The sequence below is a fragment of the Saccostrea cucullata genome, unplaced genomic scaffold, assembly GCF_032062105.1.
Source record: "Saccostrea cucullata isolate Sc308-1 unplaced genomic scaffold, CSIRO_AGI_Scuc_v1 ctg142, whole genome shotgun sequence".
NCBI classification, from domain to species: Eukaryota; Metazoa; Mollusca; class Bivalvia; order Ostreida; family Ostreidae; genus Saccostrea; species Saccostrea cuccullata.
This window is the reverse complement of record NW_026939327.1, coordinates 504,268-521,252: the sequence shown is the minus strand read 5'-3', so window position 1 is coordinate 521,252 and position 16,985 is coordinate 504,268. Positions and strand designations below refer to the sequence as shown.

Below are 16,985 nucleotides of genomic sequence, written 5' to 3'. Positions count from 1 at the left end.
TTTTGGTTTGATTTCAATATAACTTGGCACACAAGTAGACTACACTAAGATACATAATTCTGTACATGGGTTTTTGATTTCGATGAACCGTGTTGCCGTGGTTACTAAAAATAGAAATTTCTGTGAAATTCTTTCAAAATGCTACTCTTCCTACAGTTTTGATCCGATTTCAATATAACTTGACACACAAGTCGACTACATTAAGATACATAATTCTGTGCATCGGTTTTTGATTTCGATGAACGGTGTTGCTGTGGTTACTAAAAATAGGAATTTCTGTGAAATTCCTTTCGAAATGCTACTCCTCCTACAGTTTTGATTCGATTTCAATATAACTTGGCACACAAGTCGACTACACTAAGATGCATAATTCTGTGCATCGGTTTTTGATTTCGATGAACGGTGTTGCCGTGGTTACTAAAAATAGAAATTTCTGTGAAATTCTTTCAAAATGCTACTCCTCCTACAGTTTTGGTTTGATTTCAATATAACTTGGCACACAAGTAGACTATACTAAGATACATAATTCTGTACATGGGTTTTTGATTTCGATGAACCGTGTTGCCGTGGTTACTAAAAATAGAAATTTCTGTGAAATTCTTTCAAAATGCTACTCCTCCTACAGTTTTGATCTGATTTCAATATATCTTGGCACACAAGTCGACTACACTAAGATACATAATTCTATGCATCGGTTTTTGATTTCGATGAACGATGTTGCCTTGGCTACTAAAAATAGAAATTTCTGTGAAACTATTTCGAAATGCTACTCCTCCTACAGTTTTAATTCGATTTCAATATAGCTTGACACACAAGTTGACTACACTAAGATACATAATTCTGTGCATCGATTTTTTATTTCAATGAAAGGTGTAGCCATGGTAACTAAAAATAGAAGTTTCTGAGAAATTCTTTTAAAATGCTTCTCCTACAGTTTTGGTCCGATTACAATATAATTTGGCACACAAGTAGACTATACTAAGATACATAATTCTGTGCATCGGTTTTTATTTTGATGAGTGGCAAGGATCATTTTTCTATTTATTGCTGTTTTAAAGTTTCAAGTCCCAACTGCTACTTTTCTCTTCCTTTGTTTTAAGTATAAACCAGTAGAGCTACAGTCTCGACAGAGACTTCTGGTTCTCAATATAAACATAATTTTCTATATATAAATAGAGACAGGATAAAAAAAAAGTTACCATTGATTCAACCAAGTTTAATGTCGGACTCCATACTGATTTCTGAGAAGCACAAAAATGTACGGAAAAGATTGAAGTATTTATGCACAATACGAAATTGAAATACTAAGAATGTATTAAATTTCAGAGGATTAAGTCCTATTTGAAATTTTCTATTTCCTCAGATATTTTAAAAAAAGTGCAACTTTGTAAACAAAAGAAATAAAAAAATAATGAAGTCTCTAGTCAAACCAAAGAGTTTTACGAAACATAAAAATATATAAATATTCCATAATCGATCAATTGTACTTAAATTACATTTGGCATTTTTATCAATATACAGTCAGATTCAAGTTATTCTTGTCCAATTTCCTTTCACAAGGAAAAACGCATCGAATGTGAGAATAAAAATAAAAGAGAATGCACGTTATCTCTTGAACACTCACAGTGTTGAATTATTATAGACTCAAATGCTGAGTGTATTTTGACTTCAATCGTCTCACATCAAAATTCCGCTATTACTCTTATCATTTGCGAGGACTCTTACTGGACATGTCATAGAAACTAAGTCAAAAACAACTTTGTGAGCTTTATATGTAAGTCAAATATTTTTTCATGTTCTTCACTTCATTGTTAAGGGTACTTCACATGAACAAAAATGTGATGCATGGATTGATATATATTTTTTGACTGATTTTGATTTGAAATGACCCACATTTTTAAAAATCCCTGAAATATAATGAAGCCGTAGGTTTTCTTTGGCGCTTAAATATGAAACTTGGTTTTGCTTTCTATGTAATTCTATATAAAATTTTAATCTTATGACGAAATTTTATAAAATTCCCCAACTATACTTGGTTAAATGTATTCAAATTACCAAGTTAAATGTAAATCTATGAGAAGTATTGCTGATTTTTGAAAAAAAAAAGTTTGTGTTATTTATCCTTAATACATTAATTAATCGATCGCTCAGAATTTCCATAGGAAGATACGTGCATTGATTTGCATGAAAGGATAACAAAAACTTATCAAATGAAATTGATTAATGCATGAATGGATGTACAAAAAGTTGAAGATGAGTTTCCTTTAAAATTGAAGGTAATGCTTAATGGAATATTGCATATACCAAAGAGTCTCATAAACAATAAGTATTGCTTACATTATTCACAATGATATTCAATATACAATTGACTATCCTCCTGTCGATCCGATGTCCCGCTGAATTTCCTAAAAAGAAACCATGATCTTTCTTTAATTTCTACAAAACATAAAACAGATTTATAAAAACATATATAATAGCTTTCAATTTGGAAAAAAAGTTTTTTTTTTTTTAATTATTATTAATATTTTTATTTTTAGCATTTCTTATTCTTTTGAATACAAGGAGGGAAAAAGTGACAAATTATTTGAAAATATTTTCATAAAAAATAAATGTTTACCTTTGATAATAATCAAATGGAATAAATGTTGTAAAAAAGAGGGTTGATCTAAAATTTCCTGGAATTTCTTTCTACAATTTTATCGTGTTTCGTGAAAGCAAACAGCAGGCATATTCATAGTATAGAGTTATAATGCAACAATATTGGAAAATTTCACCACTTTCCAGTCACCAATAAGGTCACACGAACTGATATAAAAAAAACGCACAATATGTTGCCTATGCCGTCTGACTATTCAGTATGTTTTTAAAAGTAGTTGTAAGTTTTGCATTCAAGTCTTTTTTACCCTTTCTGACGCCCATATCATTTACTTTAATCTGGAACAAAAGTAAAGTATTTTGCTGTGGTTTTCAATTACACACTTACAAATAACAACAACGTTTTATTAATGGACATATTCATTTTCATTCCTACATTTAATTCGATGTATTTCTTTGAACTTCTACTAGAGGAGTCCATAGTGTCTGACCTGTCTATCTCACTGAAGAAAGTATTCGGTGCACTTTATGCATAAAATGGACCTGTAGATATACAAATTAATTGATCAACACTTGATTTTCTATTTGAAGCACTAAAATAAAATAGAGACTTGGTGTTTTCATATCCTATTAAAAAATTTCTTCTAAAAGTTCAAGTCTAGGAGAGCTGGCTTTATGAAATTGCAATGTTCTTAAATTTTTAGGTGAACAGGTATAATTGAGTACTTTCAGTGAAGAAAAATAATATGAGCGCACTCTCTGATCTAAAAAATAAAACATGTCCAGTAATCCTCAGACACAGTTCTATCATTTACTAGTTGCACATTTTAGATCAGAGGTTGTGCTCTATATTAAATATCAAAAAATAGTTTAAAAATTGGCCGTTTTTGTAGGCTTTTTTCAGAATATGAGGAAATTGACGCATTTCATGACGTTATAACGCATTGACTCTAGCCAGAAAATGACGTCATTTTTATAGATACGCAGTCACTAAAGATCTAAGTGATATTTAATACATTGTTAACTAAAACTGTGCAGTTTCATTTTTTCAGAAATTCACAGGGCCAAATAAGGCAAAAGTGAACCTTGTTCTTACATATATGTCAAATTAACACATAAACAGGATGTCTTCAATTCTTCTATCTTTATTTTTCTTAATCTAAGGAAGCTCTAAACACTAACAGAAACTAACTTGTGGACCCAGGGAAAAATATATAACATAAAGATATGCATATTGAGACTTTTTCATTCATTTAGAACATAGGATACGTACCTTATTTGCACAGAAAAAATGTTCAAAGACAATGGACTATTTGTGATCAGAAATCACTGTTGTTTACTTACATTGGGAAAATTAATGAAAATAATAAATTAGATATCTTACTCTTGGTCTTATGTAATGCTAAAAATATTTAAATCTATTATAAGTTACTAGTAATCAACAGTAAATAACAATTTCTTTAATCTTACATATATGGGCAGATCACTCTAACTGCAAAAAACTAACCAAAAAATAGAGCTCTTTAGTGTGCAGTGTTTATAGAGCGTCCTTAAAAATAAGTTTCCCTATAGTTTTTGGTTGGATATGAAATTTATCAAACAAATTGTTCTCTCTATTCCTGATCTTTGAAAAAAAAAAACAAAGAGTAATCTAGAAGTGATATCCAGTCAAAAACGAATGGGAGTTTTTTATCAAATGATCGTACGTTTAGCTATCACACAGTCTTGATACATATGGACATAGCGAACATTACTCAAGATCAAAAGTCCATTAAACAATACAAAATAGGAGCAGAGCAAATACGGACCTCCAGAACATTGGGGGTGGGATTAGTGGCCATGGAGGAGTAAACATCGCCCGCCGACCGGTCACACCCACCGTCTGCTCCTTGTCATAATCGAGAAATAACGAAAAAAATCCGGCGTCAATAACAATTACTATGAAAAACGTCAGTCAGCATTTAGCTCAATGATAAAATTGTATTTGCTGACAAGGTCATTAGGAATGATGACTTTAAACGAGACAGCTGAAATTCTTATTTCATCAATTTGTTCGTCAATAATGTAACCCTTTTTTTTTTAAATTGTTCATACGTAGCGCATGTTCTTTGCGTATAGAATCAACTGAGATATATAAACTCCGTATGCAGGTGATGAAGGTATATTGCTGCATAAGTAAGGGAAGTTGACGATAGAGAAGTTAAATTCATCACGTTTATCATAGAGCTTGATTGTTAGATTACCATTAACGTCTTTTTCAAATAATGTATCCAAATATGAAACAGACGTGTCCGACTCTGTGGTACTTTTATCTCGAGTTCACCATGATATATCGTATCGACATAAGAATGGAAATTACCAGTGTTAACTGACAATACGTTGTCGATATATCTAAATGTCGAGATGAAGGCCATAGCAAGTGTTTCCTTCTTTTCACGCATAAGGTTTTTCACAAATTCCTGCTTCATATGAATATAAAAAAAATAGGTCTGTTGCTAACGGGGCGCAATTAGTATGGGAATTCCAATAGATTTTTGGAATTCGTATTCATACAGAGACGTGATCTATTTTTATCAATTTTTCCAGACCACTTCTTATTATGGAGGCACATAAAGGTTTAAAATGAAGAAACTTAAAACTACAGGAAAAGTAATAATACTCCTCTATTTTAAAAAGTAAAAGTAAAATTAATATAGATTTATTTTTAATTATATGAACACCTTAAAAGTTGGGATTTGTGTGTAATATACTATACTATAGTAAATATTGATTGATATTGAATGTCTATAAAGCATAGCAAACTCTTCAATTCTTTGCTTTCAGACAACGAAAAATGTGCAACATCAAAATCAAATTTTTTGAATGTTTATTTTTTATCCCAGTAGTATATTAGTATTAGTAGTATACTATTTCAAGTATTTGTTACGTTTGACATGAATAACATTGTATTATCAACGATGAATCACAAAGAGATTAGACAGTAGCAAAATCAATGTGAATGAACTTGTTTTAGAATACTAGTATACATGTATATTTTGTCACGTACACATTTTCAAATTTTATTAAATTCTTAAATTTATGCCAATCTAAGGCACCTCAGTCTTTCACTTAACCAATAAATCGAGATTTTTATTGATTATAAAAAATAAGGGAAAAGATTTTTACCAGATCAGTATTCTAAAAATGTCCACATTTATATGTATTTAGTTTTATAGAGTGTATCCTCGTGTGTATTAGACAATCTACTATAGGTTCATTTGGGAGGGGGAGGGATCATCAGGCTAGAGAACAACGAGAGGCTACAATTGGAAAAGAAATTCAAAGTCTACCTAGAAATGGAGAACACTGACAAACTTATGTTTGATTAATGTAGTCATCAATACTTACATTTTAAATGCATCACACTAAACCTGGTTAAGGGCCCCAAAGAGGGGGCTTTTTATTTATTGGTGCAAGAGGCAGGGGACTGAGAAACTCAGAGAAAACAATCTCATAAAGGTAAGCGTTGTGAATCATAGATGTCCTAAAAACATTACTTATTTGGGAAATCAAAGATAGATAACTCTAAGGTTTGGTAAAACTTGTGTTTTTCACTATAGAAATCAACAGAAAACGGAAAATATTTTTAAAACATCTTTCCTCCCCGTGCCACAAAAATTCCTTTTAACAGGTAATATGGAATGTTAAACTTTTTGTGTGACACGGAGGGAACATATGTCTATTGACAAAAAACGATAAAAATGCTTATTCTCCACCAATTTCAAAGCGATTCACAACTGAAACAAATTTTATTGATATATTTATGTTTTATTTATTTGCCTAAACATATGAAAAATATAAGGAACTTTTAATCATATCCAAGACTATTTCAAAATATGGTGATGCTTGAAACTCCGATTTCAATGAAAAATATCGTCTACCCCCCTTTTTTGAAGAGCTAGAATTATGGATAATTTACTGATTAGCGCTGGTATTAAGACAATTCTTCAATTACCATTGAACTGTTCTTTGTATTAAACAAAGATTTTATGACCAAATTGCTATTCATATTGAATTAAATGCTTCCAAAATGTAGGCGGGAATAGAGAGTTGGCGTGCGTATTTCTTTATAATCCAGTGTCCATCATACGCATCTTATGGTATGTTACTTATATATCTGATTATGTGTTTCCTTACCATAAAAGGATTAGATTTACGTTATTATTTTGATTGCAAACTTTTTACTTTATTGTATTTTTGCATTCAAAGTTGTAACTGAAACAAGCAAATTCGAAGAATTGTGGTCCCCCGCTTTCGGTGTCTTTTTGGGTGAGATGTCATTTTTTGATGACATTTTGTGTCTAATATGAACGCCCTATCATATGTCATCTACTTAGAATATTATCACTGAACTCCAAGGTCAAGGGGTCAAAATTGTTAAAGTTTTTGGTATCCAATGAAAAGTTTTCTCAAAAGAATTACATATGTGAAGTATAAAAGCCCTAGCCCTTACCATTCAAAAGTTATGGTCAAGGTTAAAGTTTTCTCATAAGTACAAAAAATCTCCAAGGTCAAGGTCAAAAAGTCAAGGTTGTTGGTATCAAATGAAAGGTCTTGCCACAAGGAATACATATGTGAAATATGAAAGTCCTGGTATCTACTGTTCAAATGTTGTGACCAAGGTCAAAGTTTTAGAAAAGTAGGTCAAACTCCAAGGTCCAGGTCTAAGGGGCAACGTTTTTGGTATTCAAAGAAAGGTCTTCTCACAAGAATTATATATATGAAATATGAAAGCCCTAGCCCTTACCATTCAAAAGTTATGATCAAGGTTGAAGTTTTTTGATAAGTTCGGAAATCTCCAAGGTCAAGGTCAAAAGGTCAATGTTGTTGGTATCCAATAAAAGGCCTTGTTACAAAGTATACATATGTGAAATATGAAAGCCCTAGCCCTTACCATTCAAAAGTTATGGTCAAGGTTAAAGTTTTTTGATAAGTACAAAAAATCTCCAAGGTCAACGTCAAAAGGTCAAGGTTGTTGGTATCAAATGAAAGGTCTTGCCACAAGGAATACATATGTGAAATATGAAAGTCCTGGTATCTACCGTTCAAAAGTTGTAGCCAAGGTAAACGTTTTTGAAAAGTAGGTCAAACTCCAAGGTCAAGGTCCAAGGGACAAAGTTCTTGGTATTCAATGAAAGGTCTTCTCACAAGAATTATATATATGAAGTATGAAAGCCCTAGCCCTTACCATTCAAAAGTATTGGTCAAGGTTAAAGTTTTCTGATAAGTACGGAAATCTCCAAGGTCAAGGTCAAAAGGTCAAAATTGTTGGTATCCAATAAAAGGTCTTGCTACAAAGTATACATATGTGAAATATGAAAGTCCTAGTACTTACCATTCAAAAGTTATGGCTAAAGTAAAAATTTGGAATTTTTGTGTAAAAGTGGGTCAAACTCCAAGGTCAAGGTCAAAAGGTCAAATTTGGTGGTACCCAAAGAAAGGTCTTGTCACAAGAAATATACATATGAAATATGAAAGTCATAGCTCCACTAAATCAAAAGTTATGGGCAAGGTTAAAGTTTTTGTGACGGAAGGACAGACTGACGGACAGACGGACAGACAGACGGACGGACGGACAGACGAATGAGATTTAATGTCCCCTCGCTTTCGCGAAAGCGGGGGACAATAATAATGAGTCTGTAAGATTCTAATTTGAAATGTGTACAGTACACATTTTTTCATAGAGTCCATTTTTTTCTTAAACCTTTACTGTAGGTAAATTAAAACTCTAGTGTTACTGAGTATGTGATCTATCATGTCTAATGATATCTGATCCAGCTTGTATTGTTAAAGCAAATAATTATGGTGATTATTTTTTTTTCCTTTGCTTAATAAAATTGTATTTAGAAAACATTGACAAACTAAGTAATAAAGATTTTTTTGTTTTCAAGTAAATCCTCCAAATTACGCTTAATGATTTTGTAACTTTTGAAATGGAGCTAGCTAGGATGCAATGAAATTTAAAAATGAGTTTGTGACAAATATATATAAACTAAAAGAACAAGTTCATTCACATTGATTTTATGATGTATATTTTCTTTGTGAATTTGGGTATGGCATGAAGACGGTCACGTGATCAAATTCTATAACACCCGAAGGGCGTTATAGTAGATTTGCTCACGTACCGACTTCATGTCATACCCAAATGAAACTTTTAAAAAATGATATTTTATTTCTTATATTTATATTTTACGTTTTTATTCATGTTACAAAGAAATATAGGCATTATTTAGACTTTGATTTTAAAATGCAACGTAACGTATCTACGACGTTATTTGATTTCACAGTTTAAACTTTCCAAAGTGCAGTTTACTTTCCATACGCAAGAAAGTTTGATCATGTGACCAACTGCATGTCATTGAAAATACACTACAAATGTCAATAAAGGCCAATTTACAACCACAAATAAAAACCAATCAACAACTGATTTTATCTTTTTATAATCAACTATTTCAGTAATATCCCGCTATATTCTACATAAGGTCTTTACGTCTTCATATTATCCGGTATTCCAAAGCTTGTTCCGATTACAAGCAATTTTTAAACCCAGTTCAGATAAGTTGAAGTTATATCATCGTCGCAAACCACGGGTTTTGAGTCTGCAAGCTTCCTCGATAGAGAGAATCGAAGTGAATCACCCGTGGGTTACCGACGATGAAGTTATAGGGATTTCAACTTTTTTTTTCGTTTAAAATCATTCTGTTGTTGCCTGCCTGGCGCAGTGGAAAGATCTTCTACTGTAGAGTGGCGGAGTAGGGAGTTGATCCTCACGTCGCGGGTTCGAATCACACTGTGGGAACGTAGAGACCGGTCCTTCGGATGAGACCGTATAAAAACAGAGGTCCCGTGTCGCAGTTGGTACTGGCACGAAAAAGATCCCTCACTGCTCAATGGCTCTGAATGCCGAGTATGGATCAAAGACTTAGTCGGGTATGTCGTTTATCTGACTAAGTATGGCGTTTATATGAATTAGTATGTAGTTTACCTGAATTAGTAGGTCGCCCGACTAAGTCTTAGTTTAAGTATTTGTTTTAGTATGTAGTTTTCTTGAGCTAGAATGTCGTTTACCTGAGTAAGTACGTATGTCTTTACCTGACTTAGTATGTTGTTGAACTGACTTAATGTGTCGTTTACCTGACTTAGTATTTAGTTTATTTGTCTAAGTATTTAGTTTACGCGACTTAGTTTTTAGTTTACCTGACTTAGTATTTCGTTTTCTTGACTTAGATTGAGTATGCTGTTTACCAGACATAAAATTTAGTTTTTAGTTTACCTGACTTAGTATTTCGTTTTCTTGACTTAGATTGAGTATGCTGTTTACCAGACATAAAATTTAGTTTACCTGTCTTATTGTGTCTTTTACCTGACTAAGTGTGTCGTTTACCTGGCTTAGTATTTACAATGTAGTTTACCTGACTTAGTATTTAGTTTACCTGAGTTAGTGTGACGTTCACCTGAGTTAGTATGTCATTTACCCTGACTTAGTATTTAGTTTACCTGAGTTAGTATTAAGTTTACCTGTCTTAGTATTTAATTTACCTGAGTTAATGTTTCTTTTACCTGACTTAGCATGTTGTTTACCTGATCGATATTGAGGGTTTGAGACAGGTGTGTCTGGTCGACAGACCGAAGATGCTAAATAATCAATTAAACCCTCCTAGGCACTTTATGGACTTTTGCGAATACCACTGACTTTCTCAATAGGTAAGAAAACCTTCCCATTGGTCATAGGTATTGTAATAGGGGAACTAACATATGAAAGGCGGTATTTGGGGATAGGGCTCATGGATTATTCAACTTACATGTATATGTGCTTTATTCAAGTCGCTATTTTTGTTTTATTCAAATGCTAAACTAAATATTTTCATTGCAAAAGAGCCTCTGTATATTGTTCCGGTGTAAAATTCAGCTGTCGACTGTAAAAGTCAGCGCTATTCTCAAAAGTCCAATTCTACCTTTGATGTTTCATGGCTCCGTGTTTTAGCTAAGAAAGCCCAGAAAGCTCATTCGAGATTCGAGTTTCAAAATACGAGATTCGAAATTCGAGTTTCGAAATTCAAGATTTAGCCCCATTCTTGACTTCTTTTATCTATAGGATTGAGCACTTTTTGTTAGCGTCAACTTTTCTATTTTGTATATGAATTCGTATTAATAACATTTAAATACTGATATTGGATGTTATTATGTCAAATCCTTCTTGCTGATATTACTGAAGAAAATGCTTGAACAAATAATTTCCTTTAAAAAATATATAATCAGAGTATGCTATTCCGTATCTAATCAATAACTGCAAGAGTAAACAATATCAAATACATAAGAATCATTTGCACGATACATACAAAAACAATACTTGACTTTATGTATACATTATATGACCACAATTTTTCCTATAAAGGATGCTAGCTAGACAAATCATTAACACTAACTATAAGAAATTCTTAACATATTCCTATATCATCTTTATTAATTGCAGCAAAAATAATTTGGTTTTAAAAATGTTCAGTATATTTCATATATGGCTTCAAATCTCAAAGAAACACAAAATGTTTAGGAATAACTATTTGATATTTTCAAAGAAAAAAATAAAAAAGGGAATCTTTTTCAATCATTTACAAAGTCATTTAAGATTTTTGATTTATTATTTCAAACCATTGGACTGAAATTTGTTTAGAATTCGCAGGGGAAAAAACAATGGCCTATTTGGATTTTCTTCAATGAATACAAACATTTTTATTGTAAGGATTATTCAAGACATTGCTTAAAGACAGTTGAAATAAACAAAAATGGTTACCATTTTTTGGACCTATTTTGTTTGTAAATGAGTAAAGTATCAAATTTCTAAAATATCAAGAAATTGTTAACTTTTTATGATGTTCAAAAGTTTACCTCTCTGCAATACTATAATAACCTTAATAAATCTTTTTAATTTTTATCAATTTTATGGGACATGTTGGGAAAAATTCGATGAAAAAACCTATATGGTTAACATATTCATTTTACTTATCTACACCTGACTAAAGTTGTTGTGTTAAGTAAAATAAGTTTGTTTGCATCATTTGCCCTCAAAGATTAATGCAGTAAGAAGGCTTGCTCAAAAATAAAGTCTTTTCTCCACCCTGCCTTCTGTACATATATGGTTTGTATAGAATCCTTTGAAGCTTTCAAATAAGTCATTTTGTCTTCAATGGCTCCATATTTTTAACTGATAACCGTTTTATCTTCTATTTCCTTTGTTTACTTCCATTCTCTTTGCTTGGAACGGTTTTTTCTTTAATACCTGTTTTTGAGAAATAATGTGTGCTTATATCAAGTTTAATTCACTGGTAAAATAAAAACATGAACTCCAAGATCTAGATATAAAGCACAGGCTGAACAAGTGTTTATATAGGCCACAACGCTCATCTGTGTCACTTTGACTCTGCTATTCTTTCAAAAAAGATTTTTAATTCCTATCAAAAATGTGTTGTGTTGTCCCTAAATTGTGGTCCCACTTTTTACCCTAGGAGTCATTATTTGAACAAAGTTGAATCTGTACTGCCTGACAATTGCTAGTATAATGGTAGATTGCCGATTTTCAATTAACAGGAAGAATGTCTTATCAGATTCTGTTGTTCATGAGAAGATTTTCAAAAATTTCATCATACATATTGTGTATAAATTTGACCCTCTCTCCTGTTATCCAAGTGTACTCTGTTGGGGGAATTCAAATTAATGAATAATCACACTCCTGCTGTTCTTGGAGAGAAGATTTTCTTTATATTTTCTGATATGTTCCAATGTTATACAATGATTAATGTTATAGATTAAATTTGTCCTCGTGTGTTCTTAGAGAAAGTGTTGTTGATACTCGGTACGTTGTTTGTCCAATGCCTAACATATAAAAAGGAAATGCATTTGGTCAAAAAGCCTAAATCTACACGATAAACTGTTGATTGCAGCGAACTAGACGCCTTTTATCTAAACGCTCCATTGAAATTTTGGTAAAAACAAAATTGCACATATTTGTGTTTCAGTGGGATAAGTAATTGTACGACTTACCTCCAACAAATTGAGGTTCAAGGCAAGGTCGCTCTATTTTATCATCCCCCTCGCAGTATTTTCCGCCATGTCGTGGAGAAGGATTGGTACATGTGCGAGTCTTAGATTTTTTGTCCATACCATTCACGAAATAGCACTCGCTCCAGTCAGACCAGTCCGACCAACCACCATCACCTACATGTAAACATGAGCTGTTTATTTATTAACTTAGAAAAGGGAATGCTCTAAATAACGTTGTGTAAAAGATCATATGTGACACTGTCACCAAAATCAGATACAACTCTCATTAATCGTCGCCAACTAGTTTAACCCCGGAAAATCGCGAAATAAAGTCGTCGCGAATAAAAATTGGTTTACAGTATCTTCAAGTTTGAAAAGGTGATTTTTATAAGATTTGATGGCATCAACATTCATTTTCCAAACAATTGTTGCCCGAGAACACAGTCAAAACCTTCATGTTGCATGTTCATATATATCTTGCGCCATCCTCGCAAGCCTGGGGTCCTGAGTCGACACGTTGTCGTTGGACCGGTGACGTATTCCATTCAATATTCCTGGGCAGAGTGTATTGATGTCTTAATTGCAGACAAATCTTGATCGTTTTACTTATCGTTTTATCTCTCAAACAATCCCATCTAGCCATTCTGTCATATTGATTCCCTATCTAACTGTATATGAAAGCTTTAATTCGTTTGGCGCTTCTCGATGAGAGAAGCAAACCCATTGATGTGGAATGAAATGTGTCAATGGTCCAATGGCAACATGTTGATTCAGCCTCTACATGTAGCTTGCAAGGATGATCTTGCGCTGGCTTCTATGTTTGCGTTAAATGAAAAGTTCCACCTATAGTGTGACGTAGAAAAACGTCATTGCGCTTTATTTTCTCATTGAGGTGACAGGGCGATTCGAAATAACATCCGATTTTTTTTGAAGGCCCAGTATAACTTTGACGTACAATAATATGATTTGATAGGTATACTATCAAAAGACGACAATCAAGATAGCATTGAAATCTGGTCAGAGATTATTCATCTTAAATAAGAAACACATGACGATGTTTGAATAGGAAAAGTCGTCATCTAATTTGAAACATACGTTTTGTTGACTTTTCACAAATGGAAGGTAATGACTCTGAGCAATCTTGTGGGTAAGTGACGGGGTAGAGTGTTCCATCTTCGTTCACTTTAACTGCTATGCAATGATGGAGATTTGAGTTTTTTCTACCGCTCTCCAAGCCACCTAATAAAAAAAGTCGGAAAAAAAGACCATAATATTCAAAATACACTAGAAATAAAGAATACTTTTATGGTCCTAAATCTCTGAAAAGACAGAAGTAATTGTCCTTTCAGATCAACTAAAGAGTATGATTTTTTCTTTGCATATAGCTACACATGGCCATCTCAGTCCATATCCTGAAATTAAAACGCTCAACTCAGTTTGGCAACAAATTGGTTAAGAATCAATGGGATATGAATATTTGCATTTTTGAAATTCTTTGTCTTGGATAAAACTATAAATAGAAAAAATACTTTATTTTACATAAATCTACGTGGTAAAAAAAAATCACGTGCTGGGCGGGACAAACTTCATTCCCTAATGTTCTGGGCATAAACATTTCGAAAAGGGTAGCTAGATATCTCAAACCGTGCATTAAATGCTGGTAGTTTGTTAGGCATACAAGAATAAATAAAGAGAATCCCATGGCATTGACTGTAATTTCAAGAATGCAAAAATTATGTCTATTAGGTATCCTTGAGAAAAGAAGGTGATAATTGAGAATTTCCTCTCCTGAAGAGAACATACATGTATACCTGTGAAGGGCTTCAAATTTAGACCTATACTCGGTACCTGGGACCATTGAGCAGTAAGGGTTCTTACTTTTTGCAATGACTTCCGTGACAAAGTCCCTTTTTTTTTTTTTTTTTTTTTTTTTTTTTTTTTTTAGTTTTGCCCGGCGAACTAGCATCATTTTTGACTCAGACCATCCGATCAAGAACGTCCTACCACTTGACTACGAGGGTTGTTCGAAGACAGATGCGATAAAATTAATACTAATAAAACTAAATCAATACTAATAAAAGGAACATAAAACAACAAAAGCTAGAAAAATGTTGAAAATTTTAGCTTCATCCCTTAAATGTTTTCCAAATTATCATAAAATAAAAATAAAAACCCGGCCCACTCGCCATTTACTTGCATGACGTCATTGTTTCTCAATGCCCACATTCTCCACCTCATACACTTATCTTGATGAGATTCCTTAGGGTTAAATAAAGATTCAGACTCGTCTTGTTTATATAATTTTAAAATGTCATGAATGGCTGATTTCAATGCATATGATATTGTAATAAGATCTATACATGGTGAAAGATTCTAACTTAATTATAACAGCATACCGGTATTTGCTTGTCGGTGTTCCAAATCTATCACGCGTGATCAACATCTCTTTTCTACGTGACAAACTTTGAACACCCTTACTACAAATTGACATTAACTTTTATATTTTTCGTCTCTCTAATCTTTTTGGGTATTTGAAAACAAGTATTATACATGCATTTTATTTTTCAATGTCCCATTGAAATATTTCCTAGGTCTATGCCAGTTTTTCCAGGAGTGAAACTTTATAGCATGTTAGAAAAAGAAATCCACCCACCCTCCCCTTTCTGACGTCATTACAACTCATAAACTGCTTGGACATTACATAAAAAATTTGCTAAGAAATTTCATAAAACTTACAGAATGGGGCAAAAATTGCAAATTTTACGGTATAATATTGTAATACCGTATGAGTGATCGAATTAATGGCATTTTTGGAAGACAAATGCCCATATAAGAAAAAAGTTTTTTCTCAGCTAGTCAGGTAGAAAAACGTTATCTTCGAAGTTGCGACGCCTGGACATACCATTGCTTTAAAAAACATTAAAAATTTATTTAAAAAGATAATTAATGATGCATAATTTATTATATAAATAAAAAAGATAATGCTAAATTATGCCTAATTAAACGTTAAAAAGTCATTAATATATCTCAAGCGGTTTTAATTGTATGGCGCCAGTCCGCGAACTTTTCGAACAACCCTCTTACTTTGACTATTTCATTAATTTTGAGGGTTTCAGCCTCAATATCAGTCATCAGGGAGTCAGAAATCATGAATTTACAATTTTTCTCTTTTTAAGGGTGATTTATGCCATATTGAATGGAAGCTCGAGGGAAAGCGTGAAATTTTTTTTTTAAATGGTCGTCACACTGTACTGCAATGGACGGAAATAGATTGATATGTTACCGTCACCTTTTTTCATAGCCAAGGTTGCCTCAATCTCTCAAGGAACCTAAAAACTCAATTAAAAGCTAGTTTTTTTTATATGTAAATCGTCTTAGCCTACTTTCGGCCTGAATTCTGGACTGGTGGAACTTTCGTACTAGCTTCTTATTATAACATAGCAATCATAGGCCTCAAAGATGGCCAAGAGAAAATAATGTATATTTACCCGGAGGGCTCCAATATACGTAGCTTTGTCTGTAAAAGCCCGTCCAAAACTCGTGGTTCTTGTGAGAATCTGTCAAGCCAGTATAATGGCCAATGATGTCCGTTTTTAAAGAACATGTACCACACTGTTTGACAGCTTCTGTCCAGGGTAATTCTCCGGGAAAGACTCGCCCATCTGTAATTACATACTTATTAAACAGCTTAAAAACTTTTAAAAATCTTAAAATCTAACCCTAACCTTAACCCCTGACGACTTTTCAACATTATACATAACCGTTCCCCACGATAAATTAAAGATTAAAGTCTGTACTTTTGTATATCATTGACAGCTGCTTTTTCAATAAAAATGGAACTCGTAAATTTGCTTACCTTGTTATTCGTCATTTGCAAAATTGTTTTGTTAAAAATATTCTTATTGAAAACACAAAGTACTCTGAAGTTGACATCAAAAATATTGTTGAGTTCTGATTGATAATATCAATGAGGTTTTGGAGACCAGGTCTTCCAACATTCTATTGGAATTCCCATACGTATTAATTGCGCCCTGTTATTAGCAGACATATTTTTTATATTTACATGAAGCAGAATTTGTCAAAGATCATATACATGTACATAAAAGAATAAAACACTTGCGGTGGCCTTCAACTCGACATTTCGATATATCGACAACGTACAGTGAATTACCAATGGTTATTTCCATTCTTATGTCATATGCTATATCCCGGTGAGCTTGAGATAAAAGATTCCACGGAGTCTCACGCATCTGTATCATATTTGGATATTTACTTTAAAGGACTTAAATGGTAATCTACAACCAAGCACTTTG

At 32.7% G+C, this 16,985-nt stretch overlaps 1 protein-coding gene across 1 annotated transcript; it reads right to left on the bottom strand.

The window, feature by feature from the left end:
* Window positions 1-11,730: 11,730 nt before the first annotated feature.
* On the bottom strand, window positions 11,731-16,859 carry LOC134252869 (semaphorin-5A-like). The gene is made up of 5 exons (XM_062735413.1): window positions 16,844-16,859; window positions 16,161-16,334; window positions 13,768-13,911; window positions 12,673-12,846; window positions 11,731-11,911 (listed from the first exon to the last, which is right to left on the bottom strand). Exons 1-5 carry the CDS (start codon window positions 16,857-16,859, stop codon window positions 11,856-11,858), a joined length of 564 nt encoding a protein of 187 aa, XP_062591397.1. The 3' UTR covers window positions 11,731-11,855.
* Between the last annotated feature and the right edge of the window lie 126 nt (window positions 16,860-16,985).

Coding starts and splice junctions, on each gene's coding strand:
- LOC134252869 (XM_062735413.1), bottom strand. Junction 12,847..13,767: donor TTGTGAAAAGTCAACAAAAC/GTATGTTTCAAA, acceptor GTTTACATGTAG/GTGATGGTGGTTGGTCGGAC. Junction 11,912..12,672: donor TGAACCTCAATTTGTTGGAG/GTAAGTCGTACA, acceptor TCTCAAAAACAG/GTATTAAAGAAAAAACCGTT.